Genomic DNA, 15,511 nt, shown 5'->3' on the forward strand with positions numbered 1-15,511 from the left:
TATGCGTATATATGCATGGTCCACATTGAAATTCACATTTTGTACAGCATCACGACGGTTCATGAAACACACCTAATTTTCACCACAAAAAAGGTCTATTTTTGATAGTATAGTCATGATATATGGATGTAATGGTCCTTAATCTACCAAAATATTTGTTTTTTGGGAACCATAATATTTGTGAAGCACTGAAATATGAATTTTAAGCAGTATGTTAACCTTGGTTTTAGTCAAAATCAAAATCATGCTGTATTGAAGTAGACACAAGACCCAGAGACCACTAAATTTCAAGTGTTTCGCCCTCTTGTGACCAGATCAGATGTTAGTCTTTGTTCCAGCCACCTTGTTTTTGTGACAAAAGGGCACAATCCAGCTTGGAACTGAGATTAGCAATATGTACGAACATTTTGAACGCCATAAGACTCCTGTCACCTTTTCAATATCGTAGCTTCAAATTATACAATTTCATGATAATTAATTCTTTTTATGTTAAATAACACTATATCTTTTATATGGACTCTCGTTTCAATAATAATCGCTCATTTGATCCGCATTTTATCGCAATATCATCGTAGCCGAAGCAGACGATGCACGAGCTGACTCCAGGATGGCAAATCTGCCATTTTGTCATGAATACATGAATATGCTAATTGGAATAGATGATAATAATCTTGTAGTAGGTATTGTGTATGGTCCACCAATAATTTGGAGCCAAGTAACCTATCAAGCTATGGCACAAACTCATACTACCCTGTTATTCCCAAAATTTAAACCTTTTTTTTGGGAAATTTTCAGAAATTTATTTTTTGTCCTTCATTGTCACAAAGACTCTGTTGATGTGAAGTAGTAATGGTTTGATGCATCATTCATTTTAAATACCTCTTCTCGGCAGGATTCAGCATTTTGATTTCTGCAGCGTCATTACATTTTAACTCTCATGGTGTAATTATCTCAGTTTCATCAATGAAATCATTATCATAAAATTGTCTATAATCTGCATCCTCATTATCATCACTTCTCAAGTCCTGCGCAACATCTTCTAGTATTCTTTCCATTTCTCCTCGAATTTCTTCCGTATTCTTTTCAGATTTTTTCTTTTTGGTGCGCTTTCTTTTCCTCTTTTCTAAACTTGTTGTCTGTGAAGATCTTACTTCTGTAGGGGCTTCTAATGAATTGTCAATTGGTACTGTTAATTGCACAACAATGTCTTCATCAGTATCATCATCAGTTCCTCCTCTGTCATAATCAAGAGGATCTTTGTTTGACTTATCACCTTTACAGGTGTGTTGGTCAACAGTGTCCGTACATTCTTGGCATCTCACGAAGCAGCACCAGTGGAATTTGCATTCACATTGTGTTGTTCTTTGTACTCTCATGGTATTATAGCCTCTTCCACAGCACATGACGTCGCAGCTGTCGGATCCTTGGGAGCTCTTGTTGCAGACACGTCCTGCTGTGCCAAGAGAACCTGAAATACAAAGTGTTTGAATGTCAGATTACAATCGGAGAGAAAACTATGCAAGAATTGGTAAAGCAGTGTGATTCAGTTTATTAGCACTTTGTTCAAAGCAGTTTTCCAGTATCTTGGCATGGTTTACCCATCAGATAATAAAACACCAGAGATATGGCAAACTATTCTTTGTCTAAAATGTTGTTCCAAGCGGTACAACTTGAGACCACTTTGATCAAAATTGGAGCATTTTTGATTTTTTTTTTACCCTGTGGACAATAATGGAGAATAAAATTTGATATTTGACCTTTATGCCTATGATTCAAGAACTGTACATTGAAGATAGGTCAAACTATACTTTTTCTGAATCCTAATAATGAGAGGAATATATTGGTATGGGTTTTGAAATTTGAGCCTTGCATAATTGATTTATGCAAATTGGCATTTTTCCTGTTCTTTTTTTTTTTTTTTTTTTTTTTTTGCCCTTTTTGGATATGTTGTTGGGGATGTCTTCTAAAGATACAACAAAAAACATGTTCCAGTTTTGTCTAGCTCAAACGTAAATCGACTCATCATGATTCTGTAGCCTTCTTGGGCTCAATCAGATCAATTATTTTACTATGGCTTTCATTAATGAGCCTTGATATAGTTTTTGAAAGCTATAATTATAATTTAGCAATAATTATTGTCAAATGTATTAATTTGCCTATTTCAACAGCTGAGGCACTGGTCCTGAAGGCGTCACTCCTACATGTATATGTTTCAGATGGACATTTTATTTTTGAAAAGACCATATATACCAGTGACATACAATACATACTAGTTCTTGAAAACTAGTGCATTGCATATTGCTCAATTAGCATTTTGTGTAAATTGTGTAACAAACTTGAATGGGTTTTTTGGGCGCCCTCTACGGCGGCGCCCACAATATAGGCATGAGTTTGTGAAAAGCTTCTAATTTCACTCTTACTAGATTTACTCCATAATTGTTTTGCTAAAATTATGCCCTTGCTCAGAAATAAAACCACAATATGCTTGGATTTTATTTTATTATTGTTTTCTGATATGCACGGGATAAAATGGTGTGCGATATTCTTTGTTTAAAATACAAAATTAATGGATTTATAAAACACCAAATAAATCGAGACCTTTGACCTTTGTATGGCTTAACCAGTTTACCGCCTCTTAGAACCCGATAGACGGTGACCAACACTATGGACTACAATAGCCTTATCTCAATGGCATAGTCCAATAACCTCAAATAAACAATCATAGTGTAAAATTTGACCTAACTTGCAGAGTATGAGTTTTTGTACCCAGAGTTTCAAAGTTATTCAATGAATGTAATGTACCGGTATGTTGTATAGTTGTCCTTGTTTAATAAGCTGCAGCATGGTAGGCATCTTATCAAGATCAAGATAGTGATAGTGACATAACAATTAACATGCTTATCTTACCAAGGTCTTATCTATCTGCATGTAATTGAAAATATGTGTACATGTATTTGTTTTAAGGATGAAAGAACTGGCTCCTTTTGCATGGAAATTAAAACAAATTACTATACAAGCTGTATCAAAAAGTTTGGTACCCAGCAGTTTTGATATTTTGTCAACACTTGAATAACATTATGTTAAAATATTTGCACCTAGCAAACACAGAAATATTCTTACAATGTTTTTACAAAACGTTTTAATAACATTTAAATGTCGGGTTATATAAAGGTCGTGAAAACATTATAAAGCGTTATTTAAAATATTTTGGGCAAACATTTTTTGCAAAAAATTTTTTCAACCCCAAAATAACATTCTGTTTAGAATGATTTGTACCAAGTTTTCACAAATGTTTTTGGAATGTTATTAAAACGTTTTTATACCCTTTATATAACCCGACATTTAAATGTTTTCTGTAAAACATTTGTGTTGCAGTAAATTACCAACAAATGTTATTTAATGTTATGAAAACGTTTTATACTCTTAATGTACCCTTTATATAACCGACATTTAAACGTTTTCTGACAACCTTTTATAACCTTTTGCGAATGATGTCGAAAACGTTTTGTGTTTGCTGGGTAGCTACTTTTATGAAGAATGAATGTTCTGACACCAAAATTGTCTGATTTTTCATATTTTGAACCTTAATTAATACAAACATTAGAGTTTGCTAGTAATAAAAAAAAAAAAAAAGAAAAAAAAAAGAAATCCCACGGCCGACCAACCCAATTTTGACAATTCATTTGAGAGCAAGCAAACAATTTTTTTTTTTTGCCTAAGATCAAACAAGGCAGTGACTATGTAAAGATGAACAAGGTCATGTTTTTGAGTAGTATACTGATAATGATAATTGCAGTCACACACAGCACGCTAATTAAATCTGTATACAGGGTTCGATTTTTGCCGGCAAAAACCTGTTTTTGCCAGTTTTTGCCTGGTTTAAACCGGCAAAAATGGCAAAAACTTATGTATAGTCACTCAAATGTTAACAAGTACACAGAAAGCTCATAAACAGTAAACATACAACTTTTAATGAATCATTCAACATATTTTTTGTCTCATCAAGTCCTTAAATTTTGAATTTGATATGCCAGATTTCAGTTAAATGCACTAAGTGAGCAATAAAAATGCATGCCTTTAATTTCTTAATATGTTATTTTTAATTACAAAATCTGGCCTCCGGAAAATAATTTTTTAATTCATTTTGAGATCAAAACTCTGAACTTTAAATCACTTTTTTAGTTTTTGCCATTTTTGCCGGCAAAAACTGTTTTTGCCAAGCGGTTAAAACCGTGGTTAAAACCGCGGTTTTTTCCACCTGCGGCAAAAACCTGCGAACCCTGTCTGAATAAAAACCGCTTATTTTGTAAACAGATAATACTCTGTGATTATTTATGGAAGAAAGTTAATGGAACTGCTCTCATTGAAATAATTGATATATTAAACATACATTTTGTTTTTTTAACAATGGAAATCCGTTCACAAATAAAGTTTTTACGACATTATTTGACAATTCAATTCATTCGGAAAATGCAAGATTGATTCCAGGCGCGCGAGTGAAATGATAGAGCCGGCAACTTGTGAAACCGTCCGGCCGTATGGCATTTTCCATATACTCGGTTAGTTTTGTGGGTTCACTATCAAACCCGAACGGTTTTAGCTTCTATTTATATTATTTATTAACATAGGCCTATTTGTTTGTGATATTTTGCGCTTTTTAAAATTCAAAATAATCCCATTCAATTACACGGTTGACGATGGAAATTTACTGAATTTAGAGAATGCACGTCATTCACCACCTGATTGGATCATGAAGATGTTTGCTTATCTTAATGGTACAAGAGTAAAGACAGAAAGGGCAAAGAGACAGAAATTTAGAGTTTTAAATTAGAGAGTTGACAGGAAGTTGTAAGAGTTAAATTGTTATGGACATGATCGGTGTAAGCGCGAAAATGTTGAATGTCAGGTCAAAGTCATCTGAGGTGAATTAAGTCACGGTAATGTCGATCACAATTCTGCGCCAAAATTGCTACAGGTCATCTGAGGTGCATGGACTAAGTATATATTTGGATTGTCAGAACACCTTCCCCAATCAAACACATTTCTCTTGCATTTGATCATCTTCTACTCTTCCCTAGAAAAATCATTATAATACAAATCTACACACCATGGAATTCACCATCACATCCAAGCTCACATTGGGCGCCCATTCCTTTTTTAAAGGAATTTTTATTTGTAAAGTCTACAAAGATGAAGATTAGAGAAAGCTAGAAAGGGCATAGCACTAAAGCCTCATTTTAGGCCATTTTAGGCACTTAAGGGGGTACTACACCCCTGGCCAATTTTATGCCTATTTTTACATTTTTCTCAAAAATTATAGCACATAGGTGACAAGTAAGATATGTATATTATAGGGGCAAGGACTACAACTACTGTACTGAAAATTCAGCAACTCAAAGCAAGTAGTTATTGATTTATTGATCAAATATGGGTTTTCCCTCATTTTTGACTGTAACTCCACAACTGTTGTCCGTGCTGAAATAAAATTTCCAGTGCAGTAGTTGTAGTCCTTTTTAAGAAAAATGCAAAAATAGGCACAAATTTGGGCAGGGGGTGTAGTACCACTTTAAACCCAAAAAAATAACCCCATACAATTGTGTAACAAAATTTGCATCAAATGCTACTTCAGCAAGTACAAATATAATTAAATACTTGTGGAGAGGGGGCTATAGCTAAAGCAAAAAATGTCCTGAACCTTAGTGTTTATGACACCAAGGTAGGCCTAGTCAGTGATGACAAAACTGGGTAGAAAGAATGTTTATGGTTGTATGGACTTACTCCCCATTCCAGAAAAATACAGAACTAGTTTTTTTGGATAAAAAGAATATTATCCTGTTTTGCCAAATGAAACATAGCTAAATCCTAATCCTTTAGTTAGTCCTAACTGGAGATAAAAGAAAAAGTTCACCATTTTTCTATAATTTCCTGAAAAAAGAGCCAAAAACATGCATTTTTGGCATGTTTTCTGACAATCGAGTCACAAAAATCATAGACTTGGAACAAGTCTAAGCATTCAAAATCTTGAGTATACGCCAAGATTTTGCTATAATTTTCACCTTTTTTGTGTTACTTTGATAAATGGTTGGTTATAAGAATGAAACATGTCTTTTCCAAAAATTAGAATGCAAAAACTGAAATTAGTCTTAGTACAAATCTTTGGGCTTGATAGTCACAGCATACGAAAAACACTCTAAAAACGCATGTTATTGGCCCTTATTTCCAAAAATTGACCAAATTAAAATTTAACTTTTATTGCCAGTTAGGACTAACTAAAGGATTTAGCTATGTTTCATTTGGCAAAACAGGATAATATTTTTTAATCCCAAAAAATTAGCGCTGTATTTTTCTGGAATGGGGAGTAGTTGTAGCATGCCATCAAAGTTAAATAAAACCTTACCTGTGTCTGGATCTTGTTTGCAATAATCAGGTGATTTTTCAAAGTAAACTAAATTAGATCTTGTAGGTCCTTTGACATTCCTTCCACCAGCAATAAGACCTGTGCCATCTTGATTCATAATCACTTCACTTGCTGCATTGTATTTCAAACGAAGATAGTCGCCAACTCTGCGGAACTCTTGCATAGCAAGCCAACACGTCCTTATTGAGCAGGAGCCACTGACGCCATGGCATTTACACTCCAACTTCATGTTTTTCATCACTGCCTGTTGTGCATGAATAGGAGAAAACTAATATTCAGATACAATGTACTATAAATCTCAGGGATGCGATTCTTCCATTGATTGAGAGGAACTCCTCCTTTCTCCCCTGTACAAAAGTATAGGAGATTGAGGTTAATTATTTTTCCTCCTTTTTGGTGCTTTTCCTCTTTTTTTGATTGAACCTCCGTCTCATGCCTGAAATCTTGTATAGTTTAACCAAAATTGAGCCATTCCACTTAAAATCCATACACCTATGGAAGACATAACCTTAATCACCCACACAGGGAGTGTGAATTTCAAATGGGGATATCTGAATGGGTGACTCCATTTGATACCTACACTCCCTGTGTGGGATATTAAAGGTCATGTCTTCCATAGGGGTGTATGGATTTCAACTGGAATAGCCCAGTAAATGTCAGGAATACCCAAAGAAGTATGGACTTTATTTTGTACTTTTAATGTGGGTTTCGAATTTACAGGAAAATTGGATAAAATTTGCCAAAATTAGTTCATACATGACATCACTTGGAAAAGTAAATGTCTGAATGTCTGCACTGTTTTATATCTTAGGGCGACCATAATATTTTATCTAAATGTAAGATCCAGATCATAATTGACCAATTTGTTGTAAAATAAACATTGAAACAAAGTATATTTATAACCTTATATTGTTGCATTAAGGTGGTACTACACCCCCTGATAAATTTTGTGACTAATTTTCAATTTTTCTCAAAAAATAACTACACACTGGTAACAAAAGTTATGCATATATTATAGGGGCAAGGAATCCAATTACTTCACTGAAATTTCAGTGATTCAAGACAAGTGGTTCATTATGTTATGAAATGAGGTACATTCTAAATTCCAGTGTAGTATGGAGCAGTTCACAAACACTTGTAAGGGGGAGCCTGGTGCAAAAAGGGGGCCCTGAAATTTTTTGACCCTCCTAAGGGGGGGGGGCTGAAAAAAATTACCACAAATTTTCCTGGAAAAATTAAGTTTATATGCTTTTCTATGGGGTTGACCCATAATTTTCATGTCAAAAAGGGGGCCCTGAAATTTTTTTTTTGAGGTCTATAAAGGGGGGCCCCAAACATTTTCACGATGAAATTTCTTTGCATCAGGCCCCCCCTTACAAGTGTTTGTGAACGGTCCCTAACTGGATTCCTTGCCCCTATAATATACATATAACTTGTGTTACCAAGTGTGTTATTATTTTTTGAGAAAAATGCAAAAATAGTCACAAATTTATCAAGGAGTGTGTAGTACCACCTTAATGGTATAAACAGGGGTGCATGACTACCTTTTTGGTGTTGTTGCATCCAGAAGTTCACCATAATTATGGTTGGACATGACGCCCACTTTTTTGTGTTGCTGCCCTCCACCTTTTTGTGTTGGGGGGGGGGGGTGTGCTCTGTTAACAAAAAGGTTCAGTTTTTCTTCAAACTCGGCACCCCAACCATTCTGGCTACACCCCTGAAATAGATATTATTTGTTTGTTTGTTACCGTACCTTTCGGCCTGCTCTATTATTGTGTAGATTCATCAATGCTCTTGGATCACGTTCTTTTTTTTCTCGTGAATCTACAAACTTTCTGGAAAAGTCGTTTGCAAATTTGACATTGTCACTACATCCACCCCAATCAAATTCGCCTTGACCATCTTGGCTTTTACCTGAAAAAAAGAAGAGATTTTAGAAGTTACTCTTTGGCTAAAAAACGCTACAATATAAACCTGGCTACTAAAACATTTTGACCGAAACCAAAACGCATTTATATTTTGTTATGTCAGAAACATTTTTTTGTATGCTGGGATCTGTCTCAAATATTTAAAGTGCAGAGTAGGATAGATATGGAAAAAAAAGTCACTTATATAAGGACAATTATAGAATGATTTTCATAGAGTTTACTGATTTCATATTGCCTGTAAAACAAATGAGAAAAATCTTTTGAACAATTTTGTCATTCATTTTTATTTGAACATTTGAATTTTTCTGAATTTCTCAATAAAAAAACCCGAAATGTCCCTAAACAAAATGTACGCGGCCAACGAGAAACAGTTGTTTTTAGCCCTTATAATATGGTATTGTGTTTCATAATAGTTGAAAATGAGCTCTAAAAACAAACTAAAACCCTCAAATTGAGGCCCATCACTCAAGAATTTTGATTCCAAGTTTTGAGAATAATTGCTCCACCAGTTTGGATTTTAGAAGCAAACATTAATGTGCATCATCACAGTGACCCATAGGACAGGGAGAAGCTGTTCCCAGCAGATCCACATCCTTAGAAGTCTTGCAGTCAACTGTATAGATTTCAAGCCCGATTTCAAGAAAGCCTTTGATTCTATCAACAGAAAGGTTGTGTGCACAGTGCTGCGACATTTGAAGTAATGAGAATAAGTAACCTGCCTGCTCTGGCTGAGGATATATTGATGATATATTTCACTTTCACACTATCTACTCTTCCGAATGTACTTGGACCAAACACACGATTATCCTGATTCTGCAGCCTCTGACGCTGCCCTACTAACTATAACTTTTGATTAAAATCTCTCTTCTGTTGAAGCCTGGATCTCGTAACTACTTCCGGCAACCAACTTGGTAGCAAGAAGCCTTCCAACCTCAATACTCTGAATACTTGGTAAATTTTCTCTCATGAGCTTCATCGATGGTACATTTTGTATCTTCCAGTCAGCTCTCCAGCGATCACCTCGGGGATCACCTCATGTTAGGTGAATGTCCTTACCTTTCTTTGACGGATCACAAGCACAGTCTAAGAGCTCTCCTTTGCTGCAAGACCGTGTGATAGCATGAGCGACACCAGCCGAGGAGATTGCGTACACGAAGGCTGCCTCACGACTTGGTTCTGGACAAGAAAAAGAAAAAGGGAATAATCAAAACATGATAGCAAAAATAAATGTATTAATGGCTGTGTACAATGTTATAAGTCACCGCGGCACTTAACCATTGTTTGTGTTTCTCTAAAAGAAGGCAGCCATTTGCAGTTATCTTGTGTGAACAATAATGATTTTCCATTTAATATCAAGCACGAGTCAAGTACGATGAGTGATTGATAAGTTCTCGGCCCATGGTAGAAGGAATGGACAATTATACGCATTTATTTTTTGAAGATATTTTCAACATAGTCCTCTCGAACATACACACACTTGCATTGGTCCAGCGATCATGGAGCATACAAATCCCTTCAGTGTAGAAGGCGAGATCTTTGACCTCAAGGAAGTGGTCCACATCATCTGATGGGGAATGGAGACCACCATGTACCTTCTTCAACTTCGGGAAGAGATGGAAGTCAGAGGGTACCGAAATAGGAGAATAATAAGGTGGGCGGGTGGTTGACCAATTCGAATACACGTTACAGCCATAGCCATTTTGAAAGTTTGACAATATACATTCGGCAACATTTACCCGACTCTGAGGGGGGGGGGGGACCCCACGACGGGTAATGCTGCTCAACTCTATACAGATAAACTTGATCAGATAATACTGACTGTTAAAACGGGCCATTTGTAATACATTTTTACAAAATGTTCTTGGGAATCGCGGGCACCCCCTCCCCCCGGGGTTGGGGCATGCAGTGCTACAGAATATACTTTGTCCCGGCAATGGGGAGGGGGCCTCTGGATCTGCCACTGGCTGTATATATCGATGGCTCCATGGTCGAGCCACTAACCGAAGATTTTCACTTAAATCATATATACAGTCCATGCCCTAAGGTACTTTAATTGACAAAGGCACACGAAAGATCAAAAACTATAAGTCGTCAATAATAAGGGTGGATATTATTGACTTGATTTCAGACATATTTACACTACATTAAAGTCTTAAGGGTAACGATTAATACAATGTTTTGTATTTACACATCCCATGTCAACACAGTGATGTTTCCTCTTCGGAGGTGTGCAAATCGAAATTTATCAATTGCCAACACGATTGACTGGAAAGAATGGAGAAAGGAGACAGTTAAAAGGTCAAAACAAATAAATGGACAAGATGTATTATTGTATTTATATGAGGATATTTGAGGGTGGCCTTTCCTACCAATATAGCCCTGAGGAAAAAAAAAAAAGGTGTAGCCTATACGTCTTTTTTATGGTATCCTCATTAACATTTCATTCAATTATAAAATTCACCACAAAATTGGCCATTAGATTTAAAGGGCTCGGAAAGCAACGTTTGCACAGTATTTTTGTAGGACCTGAGAGCGCATCAGACATATCGAATTGCATTCTGAATACAAGGAATGTCCTTCTGATATCAAATAATTTAAATTTTTTGAAATTCGCGAAATAATATAAATTTCATGACAAATTATTAAATTTTGATATTTAATGACATGTACTTAAAGTGTATATCTGGGATAAAAAGCCGACCATCAATTAAAAATTTTGACTTTTCATATTGAAGATATATATTTAAAAACCTGCATTTTTTGGTGTTTTGGTGAAAAATTCTATCTGGATTTATACACTTCGAGAACTGTCCAATTTCAAAAATATCAAGTTTTATTTGCCATAAAATGTGTATTATATCGCGAATTTAACACACAAAAAAATCAAAATTATTTGGTATCAGAAGGACATTACTCGTATTCAAAATACAATTCGATAAGTCGGATGTACTCTCAGGTCCCATAAAAAAATATGTGAAACGTATTGATGTATATCAATTCGATTTGATTTTGGATTTATGAAAAAAAAAACTTATCTCGTAATTTGGATTTTTGAGCACCTGCAGGAAACAAAATTAACGTGTTATTTTTTAGACAGACGATTGTTTCTTTGAATCGCTTCATAAAAAGTTCTCTCTGGAAGACTAATCATGGTAATTATCAGAACTTTTGCCAATCGCAGAACCAGTTTGTGGCTTATCTACTGAAGACGAAATAGCTCGGGGCAGTTGATGTTATACAAAGTGTTTATTGTTGCAGCTTTAGTAACGAATTACTTCTAAGTGTCCACTCTATGTTTTCCACTTCCGACGGTCGGCATTCATGTGATCTCACTTAAAACATGATAACATTATTAGGCATTAATCTATAGCAGTTCTTGATTATAATGAAACTGATATTTTCTATAAATTAAACATAACACTACAGTGAAGGAATATTATGAAAATTTACAGTGGTAGGGTATCGAAAATGCGAAAAATGAATACAGAATATAAATGTTAGTTTCAAATTTAGTATTGCAAAAGTATACAAAAAAGTCCCAAAATTTAAGAATTTGCGAGCGTAGGGAGCCAAAAAAATCGGATTATTAAAGCTTTTTTTTGGTCAAAAAAGGTCCAAATTTGGGGAAGAAAGTCCACTTTTCACAAAATTGCCCCCCCTGGAAAATGTCCACCCCAGTCTCCCCACACAAAAATCCTGGCTACGGGCCTGCCCTTAAATTTTATAGCTTATTTGTTTATATAGTCTGTATACTTCATTTTATATGTATATACATCAATCATCTAATATGTTGTCTGTCGATTTTGTACATCAATAAAAACACGTATGTTAAGAAGCAACCATGCAAAAATCAATTTCAGGGATTCCCCCATTTGCCACTGGAAAGAAAAACATCTGTTTATATATTTTTAGAAGTATGAGTATCTACGTGTCAAACTTTTCTCTTAAGGGGGTACTACACCCCTGCCCAATTTTGTGCCTATTTTTGCATTTTTCTCAAAAATTATAGCGCATTGGTGACAAGTAAGATATGTATATATTATAGGGGCAAGGACTACAACTACTACACTGGAAATTTTATTTCAGCACAGACAACAGTTGTGGAGTTACAGTCAAAAATTAGGGAAAACCCAATATTTGATCAATAAATCAATAACTACTTGCCTTGAGTTGCTGAATTTTCAGTGCAGTAGTTGTAGTCCTTGCCCCTATAATATACATATCTTATACTTGTCACCAATGCGCTATAATTTTATAATTTTTGAGAAAAATGCAAAAATAGGCACAAAATTGGCCAGGGGTGTTTTCCTTAATTTATTGGGGACATATTAAAAACGTTATCATCATGGCTACATTAAACTCTTACATGTAGCTATACTCACATTTATGCCATTTGGTAATTTTGCTCTAAACTATCCTCTCGAGATGCCCTTTTACCATGATCATAATTATACTAGTGATTGATAGCAGGAATTTTACCCACTTTTTGTATTCGAGAGTATTTGATTCTTTTGCTTATCATATTCGTAAGAGCAATTAAGCGTGAAGCAATGGGTATCATAAAAACAAATACAGGCCTATTGCAATCCCATCATCTTTGCATTCTCCTCCTACATTGATATGCATATACAGGGTGATCCAGAGGCCCCTTAAAATATGAAACAAAAACGGTAAAAGAGAGAAGACCTACATAGAAAACCTGTTTGCCGATTTTGACCCCTTTCCGACTCTTCGAATGATAGCCCTCGGATACTAATTAAGGCAGAATGGCACCAGTGGCGTAGCTAGGTGTTGTGGCGCCCAGGGCTAAGGATACATAATGGCTCCCTCCCCAATTCCTGAATCAATTACGCGGAGCGCGTGGAAATTTGCACAAATATGGCCTATTAATCATTAATTTTGGTTATAATGAAGTTGAATGTTGGTCTTAAATTGATCTTTCAAATGATATTGGGCTGAAATTCGCGCGAAGCGCGCGATAATTTTGACTTTCGTCGCTAGGAGGGGTGCAGAATCGATGCTGAATTGGTCAATTCGGCGCCCCCAAGGTTGGCGCCCAGGGCACGTGCCCCCTCTGCCCGCCGTCGCTACGCCAGTGATGGCAACCATGAAAACATCTAGGCCCTACCTAATTTTGTGCAAGCGAAGCGAGACGAAATATTTTTGAGCGACCACCATATCCATGGCACGTAAGATAACAGAGATGTGACGATGGAGGTAGAACTTTTTGAATGACCCTCGTATAGGCCTATCGCGAATTTCAAAAAATCAAAATTATTTGATATCAGGACATTTCTCGTGTTCAGAATGCAATTCGATATGTCTGATGTACTGTCAGGTCCCACAAAAAATACTGTGCAAACGTTGCTATCCGATTCTTTAAGGCAATTTTGAAAAAATGTAAAGCAATTTTGTGAAACTTTAATGACCTTTATTAAAATGATGAGAAAATGTTAAGCAATTTTGTGAAACTTTGCATAAAAATCGCGATTTTGAGAAAGTTTTAAGCAAGTTTGTGAAACTTTGAGTAACTTTATACTGTTTTGACAATTTTGGACAACTTTGGGCAATTTCCCGGGGAATTTCACCTGTGACGTGGGCCTTAAGCGCCCGTCATACTTTCCTGCCGCTTGCCGCTGCGGCAAGCGTCAGGGCGTTTTAACCAATGACAAGCCTTTATTGTGTCCATTTGTCTGCAATGCGCGTGCGCCACGCCGCTCAGCGGCAAGCGGCAGGGTAGTATGAAACCAGCATTACATCATACGTGATGTCCTCCAGGGATGTTATCTTTATCAGGGAAGCCTCATAAAAAACTGCACTCCGGACTCTGATACATGTATACGATGATATTCAAGGGGTGTCGCGGTTTGCCAACGGGACTACAGGGCGGGACTACTTCTCCACTCTGTTACTTTTATCTGAATGAGAACTGCACTCTTTCATGAGTTTCATCTGAGTGTAGAAGGTCTACCTCCCTCAGGCTGCCCGCTGCCGATTCTAGGACGTGAACTCTGTCGTCATTGGCACACCTGATGATGACGAACATCGTGAAATCAGGGAGCTCCCTTGCTGACGAAATATTTTAAGTGTTAACCATTGCCTTCCCTATCCTTTTAAACTCGGGCCTAGAAATGGAATTTGTGCACAATTTGAACTTTGTCCTTTTTGTTTCCGATGAACGTGCAGTGCACATGTCGAAACTGAAATAATATGTTGTCTGTCAGGTCTATGGATGATGGTGGTTGCCGAATGCCGAAAAATGGCATCCCTGAAATTCGCAATCGGCAATATGAAAATAATGTTTACTTATACTCATAAATGGAAGCTCTAATCGTGAGCCAGTGGCGTAGCGTGGGTCGTCCTGATTTGGGGGAAAACGACCATGATTGGGAGCACCGGGTCGGATTGGGGGAGACACAAGCCGTTTATTGGCAATTTCCCTATGGGACTTTTTATGATTTTGCAATCGATTGGGGGGGCACGTACCCTCTATGACGCTACGCCACTGTCGTGAGCCACTCCCAGCAAACACCCAAATGTTCTTAAAACATTAATTTACAACGTTTTAATAACATTTAAATGTCGGGTTATATAAGGATCATGAATACGTTTTTAAAACGTTATTGTAAAATATTTTGGGCAAAGATTTTTGCAAAACATTTTGTCAACAGTCAACACTCTGTTAGAATGTTTTGCATAACGTTTTCAAAAATGTTTTGTGAATGTTATTAAACGTTTATACTCTTTATATAAACCGACATTTAAACATTTTCTGTAAAACGTTGTGTGTTTGCTCAGCAAGTGTTTAGACTTTCAACAGTTTTTCTAAACACTCAATTGCACCATATATCTAAACATGTTCATGAATTTGACATTGCCCATTGGTGTTTAGTAATTAAACATGTTTAGAAACGTGGTGCAATTTAGTATTTAGAAAAGTGTTTAAAGTACAGTTTAAAGTGTAAACACTGTTTTATTATAAGAAAAAAAGACGTAAATACGTCAGGGTATTTAATACGTGGATTGGCAGCTTTTAGAAAATGTCGACATTCTTGCCGAAACTCTTACGGCACAGTGCCGGTGATCCCGCCATATTTTCGGCTTAACCGTGTCCAGACTGAATTTACCGTTGCTTAACTCTCTCCACGCGGGTGTCGACTGCAGA

General features: G+C 36.3%; 1 protein-coding gene across 1 annotated transcript in view; it reads right to left on the reverse strand.

Moving 5' to 3' along the window:
• The window catches only part of LOC140159250 (protein Wnt-2b-A-like), a 39,769-nt gene continuing 24,258 nt past the window's right edge, over positions 1-15,511 (reverse strand). Inside the window, exons 3-6 of the mRNA XM_072182658.1 lie at positions 9,403-9,522; positions 8,172-8,332; positions 6,398-6,662; positions 1-1,468 (exon numbers count right to left, since the gene is read on the reverse strand). Coding sequence (XP_072038759.1) covers positions 936-1,468; positions 6,398-6,662; positions 8,172-8,332; positions 9,403-9,522 — 1,079 coding nt within the window. The 3' untranslated portion in view covers positions 1-935. The remainder of the gene's footprint in view (positions 1,469-6,397; positions 6,663-8,171; positions 8,333-9,402; positions 9,523-15,511) is intronic.

This window comes from Amphiura filiformis, chromosome 8 (assembly GCF_039555335.1).
Source record: "Amphiura filiformis chromosome 8, Afil_fr2py, whole genome shotgun sequence".
NCBI lineage: Eukaryota > Metazoa > Echinodermata > Ophiuroidea > Amphilepidida > Amphiuridae > Amphiura > Amphiura filiformis.